Raw genomic sequence first — 23,215 nt, forward strand, 5'->3', positions numbered from 1 at the left:
ACCTAGACTTGTAGAGACTTACAACACAGATTCCGATTTAATCTCCTGTATTGCTATTTTTCTCATAGGCTTTTACTTATATACTATTAAGTTTTATATTGAGATTACAAGTGACACCTTGTCACGTGCATTTCTTTGTTAGGTTTTCTTCGTTGAGATCTAGCTCAGTTCACTTGAGGTGCACTGTTAACAAAAAGACAGAAAGAAATTGTTTTATACCTGTGCAGTTCTGGTGGTTACTGAGAGGGTGAAGAGGTCTTGCAGTTGATGGTAAGGGCAAGTAATCCTTGAAGAGAAAAATGTCAGTCTGAATCTCTGCATCTGTGGGACTATATTAGAGGTGGGACATAAGCTATTTAAAGGCTTTTCTCTGGGAAAAATAATATGTCACTAATCATTTCATGAGGAGCAAATATTTGTATGAGTAATCTGAAATATCTAGTACTTTAGAGATAGAAGATTTTATGTAATTTATCAAGTTCAGTGAGAAAGCTGTGGGGCTGGAACTGTCACTTAGTTATACAATGACTTATGTTCTCCTTACATGTATGTAAGTTGTAATTATACTTATTTTAATATAAATAAGTTATATATGTAGCATACTGCTTAAATTGTCTTTAAATATTTTTGTTTTCAGTGAAAATGATGTAGATTTGGTTCTATAGTGTATCAAATACACCAGAATACCTTTTCCCCCAATAAATTTTTTTCCTCCTCTATCTTTAGGGAAATTCAGGACTTGGCTTTAGCATTGCAGGTGGTACAGACAACCCACATATTGGGGATGATGCAAGTATTTTCATTACAAAAATTATAGCCGGGGGTGCAGCTGCACAGGATGGAAGATTACGGTAGGATGGATTTCTGGCTTGGGTTACTAAGTGCTGTTACTGTATTTTAATAAGTGAATAGAAAATTTTCTGTTACTTTTAATAGTTTTATCCTCCTGCATTAAATGTTAAATGGGTTTTCCTTCTGGAAGCATTTTGTAAATAATGAAGAATGTTTGAGTGGATTAATATGCAACTCCCAAACGAATAACATCTGCAATTTAGGAAAATTAAGTGAAATTTTTCTATTTTGTGATATTAATTTATTATGCCATATGTTTCATAGTAATTAATTCAAGAAAAAGTTGAGACAGGTAGGATGGGTAACTCTTGGTTATCCATATGTGGATTTTCTGATCCACAAGGTAGTTGAGTTTATTAACAACCCCTTTTTATGCTTGGTAATAATTCAGTGGCTTAATTTTTCAAAGATAGCCATATACGTTGTTTGTAGGACTGGTTTTTTTCCTCTTGTGTTGCCAAGAACTTGGCCCATCATTTCATGTGCAAATACCTGCTGTATTATGGGTTTATAGTCCTAATGAGCTTACTTCAAGGCTTCATTCTAGCTTGTTGGCCATTGTCAGAGGTACATCTGGCAGGACACGGTGACAGGTGGGCCTGGCATTGCACTTAGTGTAATGAGGGCTCAGTGCTACTGCAGCAACATGTTAAATGGACTGGAAGGCCAGCACTTAAACTGCTTGTGAAAAGCAAGATTGACTTGTTCATATCATGGCTTACAACTAGTATGTTTGCATTGTGTGCCTTCTACGTTTTGGTTTTTTGAATTCTGTTTTATAGCTGTAAACAATAGGTAATTTTTTCAAACACTGTTAAAAACACTGTCAAAATGAGGTACATATAATAAGGTGCCCTCTTCAGCCATGAATTAAATATTCCTCTTAAATATTTTCTAGTGATCCTTGATTTATTTTTAAGCACTAATAATTAATTTTAGAGCATTGTCTTGAATGAGTAGAACTTAGGAGATAAATCTCTGTATTTTAATGTGTTAACATGTATGTTAGTGTATTATAGATGCAATATTAGGCTCCTGATGTGTGCTCTCTGCTGTAACACAACAGCTGAGCATGACTGTTGCTGTCTGCAGGGTCAATGATTGTATCCTGCGAGTAAACGAGGTGGATGTTCGGGACGTGACACACAGCAAAGCCGTGGAAGCACTGAAAGAAGCAGGATCCATTGTACGATTGTATGTCAAAAGGAGGAAACCAGTCACAGAAAAAATAGTGGAAATCAAACTTGTGAAAGGCCCCAAAGGTATGTTGGAAATCTAAAGCATCTGTTTCATAAGGATAGAATTGAAACTGTTCTTGTAGAATGCCAAGTTTTCTTTTAAATGATAAAAAAGTTTTTGATGTTTTCTTTTAAATGATAAAAATGTTACCTAGTAATTTTTAAGTACATTGAAATTGGACTAAAATACTTAATTGGATTACCTAGTAAGGATGTTTGAGAGATTAAAAATAATTTAGGGAAATTAATTACTGGACAACATGGCTATTAATATATAGATACTATAGCATGGTGATGCTTATAGCTCTGCTGTGCCCATACTTCACAAAGCATGAAGTAAATGATCTAGCTTTTGGTTTTAGAATTGTGTGCATGTTACATGTTTTCTAGAGCTTTATTTTGAAGAAAATTATGGAGCTCACTTGAAAAGGCATCAGAATTACTTCAGCCAGACCCTGATTATATATATTTGTGTTATATAAGGAGTGTTATTATTTATGTAAGAATTTAAATCCAATGATTGCAAGAAAGGTTTGTTGAGTAATGCCTTTATCTTCAAGCAGGTCTTGGTTTCAGTATTGCTGGTGGTGTAGGAAATCAGCATATACCTGGGGACAACAGCATTTATGTAACCAAAATCATTGAAGGTGGGGCAGCACATAAAGATGGCAAACTTCAGATTGGAGACAAACTTTTAGCTGTAAGTAAGAGCTGCATTTTTTTAATGGTCATTCACTTTTAGACTCAATAGGGGCATGATTCAATTTGTGGTTAAGCTGCCTGGAAATCAGTGATAAAATTAAATCTGCATCATTCAACACCATCCCATCAGGAAATCTGAAATCTATGCCTCAGCCCAATGTTCCGTGCAAAACCTGTATAGATCAGCATGTTTATTTCTGCTGCTTGCTATTATTTTTCTGGGGTCTGAGTGACAGAATTGTGAACAAACATACAATGGGATTGTTTCTTTTCTGAAAATAGAAGAATGGAATGGAACTCCTTGTACTGGTGGCTGGCCAGCCTTTAGCCAGTCTGTAGTGAAGCTGCTGCTTATATTGCATTTCAGTGATTGTAATGATTTTGAATGGCGTTGTTATTTTTTAAAAAGCTTAAAATAGCTTCAAAGTTGAATTTTTCTATGCACAAAGTAAAAAAAAAAAAAAATTCAACTTCCTGAAATTCAATCCACAAATTTTTTATCCAGATAGAAAAATGAGAACCACAGCCATACATTGCAAAATTTAACTTTCTGACTCTGTGTTTAAGTTGTACTGCACTTACCAAATACTGCAAAATGACTTCTCAGTCTTCAAGAGTGGTAGGAATTAAAATCTATTAAAAAGATATCAACAAAAGGCTTTTAGAAAACTTGTAGGAAACTTAGAGAATACAGATGCCGGGAATAGAATTCTTCCCCCACAATTAACAATTGTAAAAGCCTGGTTGTTCTTACACATGAAGTTAAATGATGAAAGTGTCTTTAGTCCCTTGGGTTCAGTGCGGTACCAGCTTTATTTCCTTTGTTGCCTGGAATTATCTGCAGAAGCTTCTTCCCTTTCACAATAAGGGATTTTTTTAAATGGAAGTGCTAGTGTTTCACTCTAATAACTATAGTTTAAATTGTTGCTGTTTGTAGTTGAACTAGTTCTTGTTACTTAGCATGTAAATCAGTTATTCTGGGACCTTCTCAAGTTCTGACCCCTAGTTTTTGACATCATGCCAGAATATATTGTCCTGTTATAAGGTCTAGAACATAATTATGTCATGACAAGTTGATGTGGGGTTTATTCTTATTAGAAGAAACTTCTCTCTATGGAATGCTTGCAGTAACACACTGTGTAAGTGTGCACACTTACTACATTTTGAGTGTCCTATTTGTCCCATTGGCTCCCCAAAGTTGTGTGTGCCTTCTTTACAATGCTGTGGTCAATACAGTTTATAATAATCTTTGATAGGAATACTTGTCCTCATACTTAACAAGGCATCTCTTATATAATTTCATGTAACCAAGTATGTCTGGGACACATGAATCCTAATAAAGACTCTCAATGCCAGTGTTCCAACAGCCTTCAGTGAGTGTCCTTTGAAAGCAGTACATTTTTCTGGGTTAAGAATGTTTGTTTTTCTCTTCAGGTCAACAGTGTTTGCTTAGAAGAGGTTACTCATGAAGAAGCAGTGACTGCCTTAAAAAACACATCTGACTTTGTTTATCTGAAGGTTGCAAAACCCACCAGCATGTTCATGAATGACAGTTATGCCCCTCCTGACATCACAAACTGTAAGTTTGTCTTATCTTTCTGATTTAATTAATTTTCCCTTTAAGATATTAACATATATTTCATTTTTAGTATTTTAACTGTTGCAAGCTTAAAAAAATATATGCAAAAATCTGATATAAGTTGATTAATGAGAAAAATTATATACTATACAGAACAATATCCTATAGCTTGTATACTAAAAAGACAGCAGCAGCAGGGCTCCAGGTGTGTTTTTGTGGCTGTCATGGCCCAGTCCTAGAGACTCAGTGTTACTCATCACTTGCTGATGAGTAAAAGGGGAGAGAACAAGTGCCTCATCCTCTTGTTGTGTGAAGAGTAGAAAACAGTGCACTGTGAGGGTGTTCAGTGTCCTGTAAACTTAAGAGGTTGGTGATGCTCTGATGTTTTTCCTGTTTTCCTGGTTTTGCTTGAACTTGCATATACTTGAATAAACTGAACAGGGAGGAGTTCTTGCTCTGGTGCCTGCCTGTGAATGTGTTAAAAAATTCCATGTTAACTTATTTGAAATCTGACTTCAGTTTTGACATAATTCTTGACAATTTGAATGGAAAACCAGTGAATGCTGTATTAAAAAGAAGTTACAAGAATTTCTTGTTGACCTAAGGGTACTACTGACAAGAGTCTTTTCAAAGTCAAACATACAAATCCAGAAAGTTCAGGGTTGAACTACAATGTAAAGAAATACTTGAGTTGAGTATACTTAAGAGGGTTATTACCATTTAGTGGCTGGTGAAATGGAAGATAATGATATAACTGCATATTTCCAAGACTGAATAGACTGACTTTTCTGGATGACCAGTTTTCCTCATGTTGTCACATGAAATGGTTCTAGGGGAGACTTATTTTAGGTATTGCTTTGTTTCCTGCTATTAGATATGTGCAATGATATGTAGCACTGATCTGTTAAGGTACTACTTCATATGAAAGAAAGGAACACTTTGGGAATGACAGATGTAATTGACAACAGTATGTAAAGAACAACGAACTAAAGTGCAGCACAACCAAGACTGAAGTACCTTATAAGCCCATCATTTATTGGCAATAGCTACAGTATCTTAAAATCTATTTGTAAGCTTATTGAATTACAATTTGGAGCTAATTAGGTTTTATCTCCGCTGTGTTATTAGAGGTGTACTCTGGAAGGCTCCATTTGTTGGCATATCTAATTTTCAGCCTCCACTGATTCTTCCCCAGTTTTCGACTCATATATTTTATGGTTATAGAGCAGCCATTTTCCCTTACTGAATCTAGTTTGTACAATATATTTCCTACTGTTTCCTTGGAAAGTTGACTTCCTGTTCTCTCTCCATATAACTGCTCTTTTCATATATTTCCCCTGGAATTCATATTTTTTGGAAAAGAGAAATCTGATTTTTACCTAATATTCCTGGTAATGTTGCGGTAATGCAGTTACACTGCTGTGGATTGGGATGTGACAATCATTGGAGTATCTCATCTCTTACTACTGCACTTTGACTCAATCATTGGAATATTTACTTTTTTAATCTTTTGTGGGGTCAAAGACAAAACCTGTAGAAAGTTTGAGGGGAGGAAGGTAGAGAAGGATCTGATTTCTGGTAATTTGCCCAGCGCTAATAAATCAATGACAGAGGCGGAGATGGCTGTTGGTTGTTGGAGCTCTTGTCATGCAGAGTTATTAATTTCTCTCAGATGGTGGATGAACTGGAGATTCCGTTCATTGAAGGCAAGTGCATGATAACACAGATCCATAAGAGAGTGCCTTCTTCAAGAATGCCTTCTCAGCATGTCCAGTGGCTGGGCAGATCAGGGAGGTTCTGTCAAGGGTAATCCCACATGACTGCCATGAGGATGTACTCTGCCATCTTGCCATGAGTCCTGAATTTCTCAGTAAGTGTGACTTGGTGTCACATCCATTACCAGAGATAAATGGCCTGGTCACACATGTGGCTCCTTTTGTCCCATTGCCATCCTTCCTCCAGAGTTTCTCTCCGTTTGCTCTCCTTCTTAGGGTGATTTGAGAGATGCTGGCATTCTGCGCAGCCCAGTATCCCATCCTTTGTGGGAAGTGTATTTCTGTCCTTATACTGAGAAGACAAAAGAAGAAAAGCCAGTCTCCTGACCTTGTCATGTACCTCAAGCTCCAGCAACCACATCTGGGAACCTTTCTCCTCCAGCTCAAGTATTCTGAAAAAAAAGTCATGGAAGTTTTTCTCAGATTCCAGGCGTCTTGTCTCTCTTTGTCTTTTAATGACCTTTGACAAGATTTGTGGGCTGTCTGTACTTTTGAGTAGATTTTCTGTGTTTTATTTCATTTAGCTACAGTTCCCTTGAGTTCCCTATCTGAAGATACTGTTTTTCACTGTTTCTGGTAGATCAAAGAACATTCCTCTGCAAAGTGCTGGGTTCTTTGATGAAACTTCAGTCTGTTTCTTTTCCTTACAACAGGAAAGCCTTTTCTACTCAAGGGTCCATGAGCTTTTGTCTCTGTTGATCAAAGTGCTGCTGACTGTTATTGCAGCTGGTGAGGAGACTGAACCTACTGCTGGAATTTTGAACCCAAAGCAGACCTGAAGGTCTTGCTGAGGTGTTTAATGACTTAATTTCAGGAAATCAGTTTAGTCTTTTCCTCAGTCTTTCACTTATGAAGCACCACTGTGTGTTTCTGAGCTGCTAAATGCTATTTTTCTAATACAGGGCAGAACAAAAGCTTTTCCAGTACCTCTCAGCATTTGCACATTTACAGTGGAAATCTCAAAGGGAGACATCAATCTCCTCAAAGGCTGATTCTGCTTTTGCAACCAGAAAGCCTCTGCTTTCTGCAAGAAGCTGCTCAGTTAGGTAGAACTCTTACCAAAAAATGGTGGCACCTGTATGTAGTTATTTTATACTGCATTTAGCAGAGTAGTACAGGGCTCAAGAGCTTTAGACTGGGGATCTGAAGTGCCTTTACCAGATGGCAGATATTAAAGAGGTATTTTCTAGGATCACCTGGATTGAGGCAGTGTTGAAACAGTTACCAGGCTTCTTTCCTCACCTACTCATCTGCAGCTGCTTTGAGACATGTATTTGCAATCCTCCTTCCTGTTTCTGTCCATGAGAATCCTTTCAGCCAGGTTCTTAGGAGTTCAGTCCTACCACAAAGGAGAAGTAAGATGTGCATAGGCTCCCTATGAACATGTCTACTACAAGTGGTGTTAAGATAGAAACTCTATTATATGTGAACTGCTCACTTACAGCCCCTTGGGAGGGCTTTTTGTTTGCTTATTTTATTTCTGGGGTGTTTCTTGTTTGTTTTGTTGGTTTGTTGCTTGTTTTGTTTTCTTTTTAAATTCTCATTTTAACAGAAATCTCTAAAAGCACAGTGCACAGTACTTGGTACTGTGCAGAACATGCCATAGATTGCCCACTGTGCTCACTTCTGTGGACTTTGCAGTTAATTCAAAAGTCCAAATTCAGAATTTGAAAGTGGTTATGGTTTTTTGAGAGAGAGGACTGCTTCCATACAGGTCTCCTTTGAAGACATTATCAATGATGCATTTTTGACTCCTAATTAATGTCAAAGTATTTTTGTGCTTTTGTGTGCTGGTACAGTATTTCCACCCTGCATTGAGAAATAAAATATTGGAAGGCAGGGAATAATCAGTTTCTTCACTAGACATAGATGCCTTATCATTTCTTAAATGGCCTAAGTACAGGAAGAGAAGAATATGTAATAACAGCAAAAGACAATAAAGTTTAAATTTTATTGCCCATTTTAGAAATTATACTTGAGGTTGGTATCCTCAGTTTGCAGGTAATAGGAAAATAATAAGAAATCGTCCATTTTTTCTTTTTGTCTATAACTGTCTTATGTAAATGAGAGGGTGGATTTGTAACTGGAATTTCTTCTTAAGTCTGACTTTTTCTGTCAAAGCAAGTTGGTTTCATGCATGCAGTTTTCTGTTCATCCAAAAGACAGCTCCTTTATCAGTTCCATCAGAAATAATATTTACCTGGAAATAGAAGTTTAGACCTCATTTAGGATTCAAAAAGTGATGGCTTGCCTTTTATTTCTGTCATGTTCCTCATGAATATGCTTGCTATAATTTCCATCTGAAGCAGTTTCAAGTGAGGTGCAGGCATGGTTTAGTGCAGGAGCTCCACAGAGAGCAGCCTCTCTGTGCCTTTATAGCTTTGCTTTTATAGCACTGAGAGCACCACTGAGAAAGGACCAGACTGTTCCAAGCAAGTAGCACATTTAAAACTTTAGGAAGGATGCACCCCCAGTGCTATTGTAGAACTGTCCACAGGTCTGAAATAATAAACTGTTATATTGATCAATAGCTGACTTTTAGTCATAGGGTGAAAGGATAAAAAATTTAAAAAATAAGGACATGTAATAGGTGGTGTGTATGTTTCTGAACACAGTGCAGTTAAAATCTGCAAGAACCTGAAAAACAATCAAATGAGAAGTACTGTAAGTCAATGAATATAGAATTTGTATGTAATATTTTCCTATAAAATATGCATCATTATGACTACCATTGGCTTGTTAAAAGCAATTTCAAATTCATTTTGTGGAATGAGATAATTTAGTGCAGGAACAGAATGTACAGAGCTGCTATATTGTGCAACAGTTGTTCAGGTTTTTTAATCAACACCCATTTTCCTGTAGTTGGAAAAGAGCTCATAATGTTTTGCATTAAAATTTTTGTGCTTTAGCTTTAAAATTTTTTGAGAAAAACAAAACAACTGTATTTGTGTGGGGTTTTTGTAAGCAAAATGGGTGTGCTTTTGAACTGCTGAAGCTGTTAATAGTGGATTTTAATGCTTGCTGATATGTTGACAGTGTTGTCCTGATGCATATGATGCCCTGTGAACAATTTACTGCACACAGGTTTACTAGGAATCTAGAACAATACAGGCACAATCAAGCCCAGACTGGGTGGTTTGAAATATATATGTGTATACATAAATATATAATATTATATAATTAGCAAATATATAATATATATGTATATATCAAGACTACTTTTGATAAGTTTGTATATGATCCAAACTTTTTGAGAATGGCTTAACAAGGAAAAAACAAACGGAGAATGTGCAGATTGCTTCATCAGTCTGTGTCATGTATGTTCAGTTAAAGAGCTTTGGGCTTAGTATAAATCCTCAAAGGTCAGCTACTCCATCAGATGCAGCAAGTAAGGGCAAAGAGTCTGGCAGCTTTAATAATACTGAATCTGTGAAGAATCCCCACCCTTCATGTTTAAGCCCCAAAGTTTGAAGCACGTACGCCAGGAAAAAGCCATTTCCACTTGTAGAACATTCTTTGTAATAGCAAACAGTGGGTATGCTTGTGCCTTAATGAGCACTTAAAATTGATGTGCCTAGCTTGGAAATATCATGCACCTTCTTAATTATTTATTGGAACAATTCTCCTGGTGTTGTAGAAGATTTTCCATCAATTGTAATCATTAAGATGCTAAATTTCTTCTGGTATGCGTGTTGTGGTTCAGTTAAAACTTTGCTTCAGTCAAGTTAAAGACAGCTTTAAAACAGATAAATCTCCAGACTGTTCCCATGGGCTTCAACTATCCACAGTAATTGTTTTTAAAAAAGTTTTATTTGAGAGACAATGAAACTGAAAAATTTGCTTACTGATTTAGTGAGGAGACTGAGCAATGTATAGATTTAACACGCTATTTTAGAACTATGATATTTATAATATATCATTTCAACTGCTATGGTTTGTTTTTAAAAGAGGTCACTTCTTTGTTTCATTTCCTCCAGCTCTTTTTTTTTGTATTATCCTTATGTCTTTTCTTGTTTTCCTTCCCCCTCTGTGAAGCTTATTCTCAGCCAGTGGATAACCATATCAGCCCATCTGCCTACCTGGGACAGTCCCTGCCCCCAGCATCCCCAGGGAGATACTCACCAGTTCCCAAGGGAATGCTTGGAGATGATGAGATCACCAGGTAATAAACAACCAAAGTGTCAGATTGATTAACCAGGGCAGCTCCAAAATGTGATAGTGGGCAAAATACTAGGGAATGCTATATTTTATTTCGAGGAATAGATGTTAGTTTTTTAACTCTTGTAAACATTGTTGTAAGGATAAGACTATGTATATTTACATGTATATATACACACACACACACTCTTTATTTATTGGTCCAAGAATAGCATTAAAAGCAGAAAGCCCTGGAAATGTTGCATGCATTGACAGAGATTTTTAGGATGGTAATATGAGCAGACCAGAGATTTTCTTATTTTAAAGCAAGCAGTGTTTGGGTCCTCCCTGCCCCCACAGACAAGGGTTTGTTTTGATGGATTCTAAATCCAGAAGGGCTGGAGAGCTCTTAATCCTTTCCCATTAAGAGACCTTTCATTCCTTCACTGATTCAGTAGATTGCATTAATCTTTTGTTCATCATTGATGATAAAGGGAAGCTCTTGTAATTTTGTTGCCCTTCTGTTCTGCAAGTATAGGGATGTTACACTGCACTTTCAGTGTGCTGTTGCTGAATTCTGTGTCACACCATCATCTGATATGGCTAATGTCACTCAGATTCTGAGGCAGGGTCCACCCAGGATTGGAACCTAAGTGGCATAATAAGCTGGAGAATTGATTTTAGTGTAGTGGAAGGTAGGATATGTCTTTGTACTGATTTTTAACTTAGGGTTAGGTAGACATATAAGCCAAAATTATTCTGTCCTGTTGATATCATTATGGTTTTATTGCTTTCCTTTAAAATTAATGTAAAAGGCAGCTTTTAGATTTCTTCTAAAATGCAAGGCCTATCCAGAAAATGTTTAGATTTTCTTTAACTTACTTTCTCATATTACACTCTCCATCCCAAAAAGAGATTTATAAATTTTGTGTTATTTTAAAAGATACTGCATCTTTTTGTTTTCTCTTCTGTTCTGTTTTTGTTAATATATTGGTGTGATCCAGAGCAATATGTATAGAGATTTTCACAATGTAATTTATTTGTAATTAAATAGCACTCTGAAAAAATGAATATACTAGTTAATGGAGGTGAAATTTAAGAAATTGACCTTAAGATGATTTAATAGTGCAAAAATTGAGCGACTTTTAAAGATTGGACTAGATAATACTTTTTGTTTTGGAAAAGAAAGCAGCTTCTTACTTTAGCCTGTAAGTTAATAATTAATACCTCTAAATACCTAATGTCCATTAATTGTTCTTTAGTGCTCTCTAGTGATTCTTGAAATGCAGTGCACAGTTTTTCTGCTTTATTACAAATGTCTGTTTCTGAGATCATTTATGCTTTGGTTGCATTAAATCAAGCAGCAGATAATAAGATTTTTGGAAGGAGTCTTTCTGCATTAGAATTTGACTGGCTTTATCAATATTTTTTCTTTCCTCCTCTCATTCGAGTTAGGAGGGGATCCTGTGAAAAAAAGTGCAACAACTTGGTTTAGTTTAACTTCTTCAATTTGCAGTTGCTTTGCTAAATTTGACAGTCGTATCTGAAATGTCACAACCTATATTGATCTTCTTGAACAATATGGAAAATATTAAGTAATGACATTTAGTGCTGAATAGGATTGTAGCATAATAGGAATTTATTTATATATTTATTTATACATATGTACATACTTACAGATTTGTTCAGTTCACCTAACAAAGGGGAGGGGATTTTGTTTTGCATCTAGGAGCTTTTCTAATTGTTTATTTTACTTTTACTCATATCTAGTGACCAAGGTTTCATATTTTTTTCTTTTCCTCCAGGGAGCCTAGAAAGGTTGTCCTGCATCGAGGATCAACAGGTCTTGGTTTCAACATTGTTGGGGGAGAAGATGGAGAAGGAATTTTCATCTCTTTCATCCTTGCAGGAGGGCCAGCTGACCTGAGTGGAGAGCTTAGGAAAGGAGATCGTATAATTTCTGTAGGATTCTTTGTTTCTTTTATTTAAACAGCAACAAAAGTTTCCCCCTCCCTGCATATTAATACCAATTAATGATATGCAAAAAATGTTATTAACTGAGCTAAATTTGAGATAATGGAACAGATGCCAATATACTTCCAAACTACCTTTGAGGACTTTAGTCTGCCTCAGTTTCTTCTCTATAACCTGATTAAAATAGCACTCTTTGAGACATTCAGTGAAGACATTAACTTACCTTGGTCTTGTAGCTGAGGGCTGTATGTGTCTCAATTGAAAGAATACAGGTTTCAGAAATAACCCTTCTAATGAGATGGAGACACTTGGCTGCAGTGTCTAAAACTGGGTCTTTACTTCCTGAAGTAACTGCTGAACCTCCTATTGGTCTTGAAAAGATCCATCTCATACCTCTCTAAGGTTTTCTTCTATACTAGTATAGAAGATCATAAATATTTTGTGTTTCTTTGTGAAATTACTTAATTTATGGAGAATCATTTATTTGAACAATTACATTGTATTCTGGGAGCTATGTCCTTTTAACAGCTGTCACTAAAACTGATATTAAAGTGCATCTTTATTTAGTTTGAGCTATGAAAACTGCTCTTGGTCTAAAATTTCTGCATCATTTTTTGGTGATGCTAATTTTAAATCTGCTGCATTGAAAACAATGCCAGATTCACAGAGGGTGTTGCCTGTCACTGGGTGTGGTGACAGCATGGTCTGTAGGCATTATTTGGCTAAGAAGGTCCCTGAACCATCACAAAAAGTAACATTCTCTCTTTTTCCTTAAAAAGAAAAGCAGCATTCTTAAACAAGAAGAAAATTGACCATTCACTGAGTGATATACTGTGGTAGTCTCAGTAATTATTAAGATGGGTGTATGTAAGAGGGGATTTTACTGACTTGATTTCAGGAACAATGTTAGGAACAGGGGAAATGCAAATGGCATGGAAACTAGTTTGTATCCAGTTAATTTTTTTTCCACAGGTGTGTGTTCTGTGGTGATAAACACAATCATTAATTTTGATGAAGGACTTTTTTGTACTACTTGTAGGTAAATGGAGTAGATCTAAAATCAGCAACCCATGAACAGGCAGCAGCAGCCCTGAAGAACGCAGGCCAAGCAGTGACTATTGTCGCTCAGTACCGTCCAGAAGGTAAGGGCTGCTTTGTACATTCAAGTTCTCTTGTACAACTTGAAACTCAGAGAAAGATAATCTACAGTGTCCTTCCAGCAAACACCTCTTCTGAAACAAATAATGTCATGGGTGTTGTCACATATGTTAGCATAATAGCAAGTGATCAGATTGGAATACCTGCAAGTGTTGCTGCCATGGCTTGCTACATTTCTTGCTTTCACCATTCCAGAATTTGTTTTTCACTAAATATTGCCACTGTCATAACATGAAAATTAATCCAGTACACAAAGAATTTAATAGAAATACCGTGTTTTTCTTTCGTGTTTCCAGTTGTCTTCATGCTTTAATATGGTGGTTTAATATGCTTTAATAGTAGAAAGATAGAAGACTAATTCCTTCTTTGTTGTGTTGATTCAGATGACCTGAGGAGGCCATCAGGTTTTCATTCCTTGGTTTCACACTGAGATGTTATTTCTATTTATCCAGCAGTTTTTTCTGGTCCAGATTAGACTGCAGCTGATGTTGATTAACCATCCTTGTGTCTTCTGCAGAACACTACATCATCAATACTCATATTTGTCCTCTTTGTGTTTCTGCAGCACATTTCAAATGCCTCTATTTGGAACTTTAACAATTTAATAATCTAAAATGAAATGCTTGAGTCTGTAAACTCATCTATTATTGGTGTTACATATACTAAGACATTTTTGTTGTTTTTTGAACTGTGATGATCAGCAAATTTCTCCAGTTTTGCTAAATTGTTTGGCCCAGCACTGAATCTTCCTTGCAGAGACTTGGGTGTTTGAAACTTTCCTTTAGCAGTACTGTCAAGGGGTAAGTGTCAGTGTCCATCAGGAGTGGATGTGGAGCAGGACTGCTGCCTTCATCTCTTAGGTGGCTGGCAGCAGCACACTTTAGTCGTTCTTTATTTCTTCTTTCTGTCATGTTTCTTCTATCCTGACCTACTCAATTGTTTGCAGCATTAGCTTTCATATTCCCCAACCCCACCACCTGCATCACATCACATCTCTCCCCTGACCCAGGAATTCTGTTCATAGCAAGGCCAAATGATTGGTTTTTCTGCTTCCCAGTCAAATCCCTGCAGCCAGCCCATGTTGCCAATTCCTGTATTGTCTCAGGGGGCTGTATCTTGGTCACATATTCCATTTGTACATTGCTGTGATCCAGGATTCATTTTCTAACAGTGCTCACTCTGAGGCTGCCTTTTAAAAAGAACAGTAAAATCAGCATTGGTTTTGAAATATTTGCTTTGGCTTTGTGTTAGAATTGTCAAATATTTCTGTTGATATACATTTGATCTATCCTCTGCATGGCTCTTCAGTGTTGTCAACTTTTTATGAATAAATGTGTGTGTGTTTGTGTTTTTATAATTATCCTCATCTTTTGTTTCTGCCATTTAGAAACAGGTTAACAGGTATTAAAATATTCATGAAGTTGTTGTTCATTATTGGTGTTGCTCAAATGTCTTCATAAAGATGGAGAGCATCAGTTATAACTGCTTGTATTGCAGATGTATTTTATTTATATTTAGGAATCCAGCAGGATTTTGTAAAAGATGCTGACAGCTAGGACAGATCAAGGAGATTCTAGACATCCATCAGGGTTCATTATAACTGAGTAAAGAGATTCAGTATGATAGGAGCATTTGGAAGACACTTGGGACTGGCTCACTTCACTCCCTGTTATTGTATATGACAGTTTGTGTGTTCATAGATGTGGTGGGGAATCCTAATTTATGGTTTTACATCCTATGACATTTCCTATTTTCCCATCATAAATTTACCATTTGTCTTTCTCCTCCTATTTTTGGGAAAAGAGGATTTTTGCAAGCAATTCTCTCAAGGAAAGCCTGAGTTAGGCTGTAGAAAAATGAATCAATGGAAAACCCTTGTCATGCAAAGGCTTGAATTTTCCATGTCTCTTTCTTCAAATCCATGGTGACTAAACTCCTAATTACTGGATTTGGGGTAGACTATTATGACTGAATGAAAGTTATTTTTATTGAATTTGGGTTTAAATTATGTAACCACTGACTTTTCTTTCCCTTAAATCTCCACAATGTTCCTTGGTTATGGAACATTTTTACATTCTTTAAAATGTCTTTCTGGGCATTCCTTTAGTTTCCAGGAGTGTTTAGTAAATTTGAGGGATGCCTTCAAAAGTTTTTCTACTCCACTGAATTAAATTTCAGCAGCTTGCCAGCACTCTTTGGAACAGGTAAAAGCCAAACATGGCATGTGAGTGTGTTGTGCTGTATACAGAGGTGGCTCAGGCATCAGGCACCCCCATTACTGCACTCAGTTGACCTCAGACTTTCTCCTTGTAGACTCCAGGTTTTATCTTGCAGCTTGCCAGGAGCTAATGTTGGAAACTGGTCACCTGTTGGGTTGTGCTGGTGCATTCTTCTGTGGTACAAGGATGCCATGGGTGTCATACAGAATCTCCCTGCCGGACACATCAGTGGGTTTGGACCTGTAGGGGCTGGTTGCTGCAGAGGGATCTATAGCAGGAGATGAGCAAGAGTTTGTGAAACAGGGATTATCCTGTAGAAATTTGGTTGGGAAGTCAGGATGTTGTTCTCATTTTTATCTTTATTTGGAAGCTTTTCCTTACTCCTTTGCTGGTACTACAAATTCCTACCTCCTTTCAAGACATCACTCATGAATAAAAAGGGATTTTGCTTTACTGTGAATTCAACTGGAAAAGAAATACTGTGACCTGGAGCGGTTTCAAAGCAAGAAATGTTGCTTCAGTACACAAAAGTGTTTTGATAAGCCATTTTGATTCAGTGGCTTCTGATTCATTTAATTTTCCTGTTGCTCCCTGGCTCTGCAGACACCTCAGTGCCACACTGCTGTGTCTCTGGGTTCCTGCAGAGCCAGGATGGCAAGGGAGAATTGTAATGTTAGTGCAGAGGAATGAGATGAAGCAGTGAGCAATTTGGATATATGTGTATCTCCTGGCAGTGGGGATTCAGGATGGTCAGCAGTGTGATGGTGCTGCATAGCAGGGACACAGGAACTGAGTGCTTGAAGGGAATGTAGTGAGGGGAGGAGCAGCAAGGGGGAAGTATAGGACTGCAGAGGATTACAGTCCTGGGAGGGCTCTGTGTTTCACATTGATACCCATTGTTACATTCATTCAAATGAAAAGGTCATCTGAAATGTAATAATAATGTTGCCTCACAGTTCAGGATTTCTGGAAAGTTAGATTTTGCCATTCCAAAAAGGTATGAGGTGCCAGTGGGCTGCCATACCTGTATTATAGTTTGAGTGCATTCAAGTGTTTAAAAATAATAGAATAGCCAAACAAATATATTAAAAATATGAAAATATATCTGACTGAAATTGGATAGAAAATAATTTAGTGGGTTAAGCTTTTTATTGTAATTATACTCTGCTAGATCAGAACTGAGCTGTACTAAGGATGTGGATGACATTAACTGCAGTTATGTAAACTGTGAGTCCTGCTCTTGGAGGGCCATGAAGAAGGCAGCAGGCCAAGTCTGTTGGCATCAGCAGTCATTCACTGGTCACCTCACCTTTCCCCAAAGCAGGGCAAAATTCAGATAAGCCTGTCATGACAGAAAAGGGTACCAGCCCTTTCTGTTTCCCAAGGATTCACCTGACATACCAAAAATAAAATTATAATTTATTTTCTGAAAGTGGTAAGATGTTTAAGTGATCAGATTAGCTTCATGTTCTTAGGTGATCTGGTGGATCAGTGTAAGATTAGGAGAAGGTGGAACCAAAACATCAGGAGAAGATTTCAAAGTATTTTTGTAAAGCATCTTCTTCTGAACCTACATTATTCATATAGGTAGTTTACATATATTCTTTCAGTTTTATTAATGGAAACTGTGTTTTCTTCATTCTCTCTTGTCTTTAAAGCAAATGACTCAAAAGAAAAAAAAAAGGAGGAAACACAAAAGTTTATTAGTGCTCTCTGCTCAATGGCCCATATGTGGCTGATTTTTCTGTTTACAGTGCTGCATTTATGTAATTCAAAAGAGAATAACTAAGCTCTGGGAAATGGTGCCAATTTTGTATGAATAAGCTAAGATTGTTTTCTGAGCATTAGTCTTGAAATATATTGTATATCTTCTGTCTGCAAAAGTCTGGCTGAGGTAGCACGAAGCCAATAATGCTTGTACAAAACTTCACTTTCAGTAATTGTTTTTTATTGAGGCTGAGCTTCCCCTGCTGTATAGATGAGGATATGGATTTTCTTAAATAAAGGTGGTTCAAAAGATCAGTGCATCCTGATTTAATAACATGAAAAATTCTTTTAAAAAATACCTCAAAAAAGGTTTGCCTTGTTTTTGGGTATGCGGTCTCTGGTTTCCAGGTTTCTGTTCTTGCTTGTTTTGTACCTGGTTCTACTCATTTGCAAGTAATCTAGATTAGTCAATTAGAGTATTTTCAAAACTGGACCCATTCAGATTAGGAAAAGGGTTTTGCTATATATAGCCCTGATAGACACTATAAGGCGGCTTACACATGTTTTAATCCTTTAAAACCTCACTCCTACTCTTTAATATACTAAATAAAATTGCTTGTGAATGCTTGCTAAGCCTTCAGCAGCATTTTTAGTGGATTCACCTCAGCAGTGACTGGACTTAATCTCTTTCTGAGTTTTCCAGGGTGTGTGGGAGGTGTTCTTAACTAAATACAAATGCAGTTTTTATAATCTTTTGAAATTCCTTGGCACAGTCGTTCAAGTGATTAATGAGATACAAGCTCATTAAACATTAGAGTATATGAAAGTCACCCAACAGCATGTGGAATTCATTCTGGTCTGTCCCAGGCAATGTTCATATCAAATGACAAGCATTGCAACAAAATATCTCCTCAAAAATGATTTGTGACATTTTTATTGTGGTCTGTGCATTTTAAAAGAAAAATGGAAGGTCAATACAGGATCAGTATGATGGTGGCCATCCTAACTAGCAGACTCCATTTCTCTCTTTGGAGGCACCATGAAAAGGAAAATTGAATATTCTGCAAGTTGAGAAAAGACTATAAATCAGTAGTTATATAAAATTGTCAGCACAAGAGTCCTGCTTAGACAGATCCAATAGGCCCTGCTAAAGAGGGCTTTCCATAGACAGATGGGAAGAGGGAAGCAAGGGGCATACTTTTTTAATGAAAGTGAACTTTTTCAGCTCTACGTGGGTTCACTGCATGTAAGAGTCTCTGCCATCTGTTCCCTGTGCGCACATCCCGGCTTCCTTCGGTCGCTGCTCCTCCTGTGCTGTGTGCTGAATTCCCATCCCTTGTGCAGCCTTCTGCTCTCCTGCCCATTTGCTAGAATGTGTGTTCCAGACCAGATGCATTTCCATTGCAGCCATGTTTTCCTCTTCCCCTGCCTGCACAGACAATTTTTCTGTGGATCTGTGTTTTGTTGCCCATCAGATGGGCAGTCCAGGAGAGTTTCAGTGATCAGATCCTTTCTGGAGTTCTGATTTTCTGTTCAAGTAAATAGTGTCATTAAAAATATTACAGATTTCTAGGTAAAATCACTTTAGCAGCTTGAAATCAGAGTAATCTTCTAGGATTTGCTAATCTTCCCTCCTTTTTGTTTCTTGCTGTGGAATGCATGCAGACATAGAGCAGATTTAGTCTAGTTTTGCACCATCTGCTTATCCAGTGTAATTTTAAATTTTAAACTTGAGCCCAGATGTATTCATCCTCTGTTCTTAACAACTGATTATGTGTCAACCTGAGTAGGCTTTGGGTTTTTTCCCTTGGTGATGGTGGGGTTCTCTTGGATAAATTCCATGAATTGAAGCAGGAGGTGCTTGTTTCCTCGATCTTGCTGTTATGTCAGTAGATACTGTTCCCTCCCTGCCTCTAAACTTCCTGAGCGCTTTGAGAGAATTCCAGCCAAGAAAAGATTCTAATGCTCTTATTTTATTGTGTTTTGTGGTAGTTTTGCTGCCTGTTATCCTTTATTTGTTGTATATCAGCGGCAGCTTTCCTAAAATCCAGCCCTTAAAAGTTGATTCTGAGTGTGGTTTCATTCACTGCTGTTGCATATACATCTGGTTTTGGACCCTGACCAGATTCTTGCTGAAAGGATTGAGAGGTTGGATTGTGTGGTTTTCTTCTGATTTTGAATTTCTTTCTATGTGGGTGTCTGTGTTTCTTTGTGCCACCATAATTCTTATTAAAACAGTATTTTAGAATCTCAGTGTTTTGATGGCTGTGGAAAGTGGAATACTTTGCTCATACTTTGCTTCCTAAAGCTGATGTTGAACCAAGCCTACTTTGTCAACAGGGCACAGGTGCTGATCCTTTGGGTATCAGACTAACACTGCTTTTCTGGTGCTATCAAGAGTCCTGCTGCTGCATTATTTTCTGTCTCCAGCATTAGTTTCAGTAGCACTATACCTGATCCTAGGTTTCTTTTTTTAAAAGCCTGTGTACTTTTTAGGTCCAAACCAAATGATGGTGAGAATTCTATTCATCCTGTTCCTCCCAAAACCTTCTGTTAAGAGGAAAGTAACTCAAATTTTAGCGAGCTCTACATCAGTAGAGCTTACCAGATTCTGACTGCACAGTGCTTAAGCTTCTCCTAAATATGAAATTTCTTGGCACTTCTTCTTTTTGAACATAAAGCCTTCTCAGTCCCAGCCCATTAGTTTCCTTTTTTTGCTTTATTCATATGGCAGGAGCCTCTGTGGTGAAATTACTCTCCTCCTTACTCCTACAGATGTCCCTGTCACTCATTCAGCACTTGCTTCCCAGGAGTTCTGATGAGAAAAATTAAATTAGTTCAGGAAGCTGCAAGACCAGTAACCTGCAGATGAAATATAGGATAGAGTCAAGCAATATTGGGAAATAGCCTCCCTGGTAGCTCTCTTGTATCAATGTGCTGCATAGGAGGAAGTCTGATTCTTCGATAAAATGACACGATACAGAAATCTGTAGTTTTCCCAGTAGCTATTACAAAGAGCTGCAGATATTTTTAGTGTTGAACAGGCTGTAGCACAAGGAAACACTGGGATTATCTGATTTTTCCCATGCTTACTTTCCTTTCACACAGGGACATACAAAAACCTTTTAGGTTTATAGTTTCTTGGTTACAAATGAGTAAAATGAGGTGACTTTCCCAAAGCCCTGCAGGGCAGCAATAGCACAGCAGGAGAGGGCTGTTCTCTCACTGCATCGGAGCCCTTCCCCTAAAGAATGCTGCTTTCTAAAAAATGTTGTTTTCTCACATTCCTCTTTGGTTACTATCCTGTTATCTTACATTCTTTTGTTATTAGTGATAGCATCACTAGTGGTGGAAATAATGGCTTTGATTCTCTTGTCAAACAACCTCAGCAGTTTGGTTTAGTGCAGGTAAAGCATTTGATCTGAACTTCACTTGTAAACAGACACTTGGTGCTATTTTAAAAACTAGGGTATCTTAAAAGCTACTAGCTTTTGCTTATAAAGGACACAAGTTAGGGTTATTGAAGAGACTCTTCATATTGTCATAATCTGGATAGGGTTAATTATAGATGCTATCGGTGCTCGCTGTATAATGAGTGGGGAGAAGGGCTGCAGAACATAATATGATAAAACATTCACAGTTTTTAGATGGCTGTTGAAGGAACCTTAGTTTAGACATTTTCTCAAGATTTTTTATTTTAGAGTCCTTTGTCAGTCATGCACTTCCTGAATAACCTGGTGCCCACGGGGAGTGAGGGCGCAGCTCAGGAGAGCAGCTCAGTGCCCGGTCCAGCAGCTGCTCGCGGCACACACGCCCTGGCTCTGCCAGTGTTGACTTGTTATAATCTGGCATCACGTGGTCTCCCGGGGAAGGTGGTGGCTGCACAACATTTCCTTTGACTAGGAAGGGTTTACAAGTGGATCTGTTGATCCTGAAGTCCAAACTATTCAGCTGAAGGAAAAACTTACTTACTCTGAGTTCGTATTTTATGCTGACGGCATGTAAGTACCTCACTTCAGGAGATATTTGTCCTGAAGAAGCAATTACTGTTTTCCTGGCTACCTTTGTAGCTAAAATCAAATGCATTTAGCATAGTTTTATTAGTACACTGCTCTGCTTAAGAACACAATCCACTTTTCCAGGATTAACATTGGACATAATTCTGTGGGGGCAGTTTGAATCTCTAATGCCGTTTACAAGTGGATTGAAATTCATGCCAGAATTCTGGATATTTTTTTTTCCTTTCCTGAGCTGCCAGAGGAATATGGTCTTATTTCAGAAGATGTTTTGCATATTTCCCACCTTGTAGTGTTAAATTCTTTATCTCAATCAAATCCAGTAATTTTGAAGTACAGACATTTTTCATTTCCATTTCTTAACATTTAAAATTGAAAAAATGTAGTTCTTGGTTATAAACATGTATTTCACATATATGTTCTGAAGTTTCCTTTCTGTCATGGATTAAAATTAATCTGTATCTGCCTTTTTATTACTATGAAGTTGATAATTATTAGTAGAAATGTTCGTCTTAATTTGAAAAAAATAGTTACTGTGAACTATAGATTATAATAACAGAATTTTGAAGTATAATATTCTTGTATATTTTCTTTGTCTAATCAAAATTATTTCAGATTTTCTTTCAGTTTAATTGCTGAAGTTTGGCAGGAAATTAATTGCCGTGCCTGTCTTTGTTACAGAATACAGTCGTTTTGAAGCTAAAATCCATGATTTACGGGAGCAGATGATGAACAGTAGCATTAGCTCAGGATCAGGATCTTTGCGAACCAGCCAGAAGAGATCCCTCTATGTCAGGTAATCATCTTTTTCATAGCATTGCTACTGTGTTTTTCTGCTTTCTCTGGACTTACTCTTTTGGTATTTGGTTTTCATACAATTATTTACCAAGTATTAATAAAGGAATACTGAATACTTATACACAAATATAATAAAAATAAAGCTGTATTTAGACTGATTAATGTAATATAGCTGAAAAAGTAGTAATATCCCTGAGAATTCTATATGAACTTTGAAGAATGGTGCTATTGTTTGCTTTCTGTTCTTTGATTTGAGACTGATGATAATCCTTCAGCAAAAACATCTATTTCTTCTTGAAGTCAGTGTATGTGAAGTCTTAAAAACTTGCTTAGATCAGTTTGTGGTTTTGTGACAGTAGTTTTCATATACTTGTTCTCATACTTGTTCATATACTTGTTTTCATACTTGTTCTCAGTACTTGAGTTCAAATTTATAGTCTTCTCTTTCTTAAGGTTTGACAGATTTCCATCTTATTTCCTTCAGCTTACTTCAGTTGTTTTCTTGGTTTTATTAAGGAACCTTATTTCTTTATCCGATTGAATTTTGTTATGGAATATTTTTCCATGGTAAGCAAGAGAGAAAATGCAAAGCAAATGAACTGAGTAGAACTCATTAATTTATTCATATCAAGTTAAACATAAAGGAGGCTGAAAGGAAGTGGAAACATAAGAGCATGAAGCAGATGAGAAAATAGGTGGTTTCACAAGGAAATTATGGCAGGGTGCAGCTTATTCATGTGTCACTCAACTCCTACATCAGTTACCATGTACTGATAAAGCATAACGTTTCAAGTATGGAACGTGGGTAAAAGGATTGCATTTTTAAAAATAAATAGGTTTTTGAGTTCACCAAATCAGCTCATCTCTGGATTGAGTCAGTAGCCTTTTTGTAGGGGCCAGAATGTTTCAATAAAGCAGGTAAGCCTTCAAGTAGTTCTGGTGTTTGGGTTAAGTTTATACATGATTTAAAATGTTGTAGGACCTCACTGGTTTGCCTCCTAAAAGTAAGCAGGCTCAGGTGCTGTTGACCTTTCCTATCCAAAGCAGACAGTGTTTTGTT

General features: G+C 37.1%; 1 protein-coding gene across 11 annotated transcripts in view; it reads left to right on the forward strand.

The window, feature by feature from the left end:
* Positions 1–23,215, forward strand: part of DLG1 (discs large MAGUK scaffold protein 1) — a 149,073-nt gene that overhangs the window by 100,699 nt on the left and 25,159 nt on the right. For 7 of the 11 annotated variants that reach the window (XM_030954519.1, XM_030954521.1, XM_030954523.1 and 4 more), the window contains 8 exons: positions 727–851; positions 1,945–2,114; positions 2,654–2,790; positions 4,227–4,371; positions 10,182–10,308; positions 12,089–12,245; positions 13,297–13,399; positions 22,039–22,153. In XM_030954519.1, coding sequence (XP_030810379.1) covers positions 727–851; positions 1,945–2,114; positions 2,654–2,790; positions 4,227–4,371; positions 10,182–10,308; positions 12,089–12,245; positions 13,297–13,399; positions 22,039–22,153 — 1,079 coding nt within the window. Of the gene's footprint in view, positions 1–726; positions 852–1,944; positions 2,115–2,650; positions 2,791–4,226; positions 4,372–10,181; positions 10,309–12,088; positions 12,246–13,296; positions 13,400–22,038; positions 22,154–23,215 lie in introns of all 11 variants that reach the window. The other 4 variants (XM_030954518.1, XM_030954520.1, XM_030954522.1 and 1 more) reach the window with 1 other exon arrangement.

Source organism: Camarhynchus parvulus, chromosome 9 (genome assembly GCF_901933205.1).
Source record: "Camarhynchus parvulus chromosome 9, STF_HiC, whole genome shotgun sequence".
Taxonomy (NCBI): domain Eukaryota; kingdom Metazoa; phylum Chordata; class Aves; order Passeriformes; family Thraupidae; genus Camarhynchus; species Camarhynchus parvulus.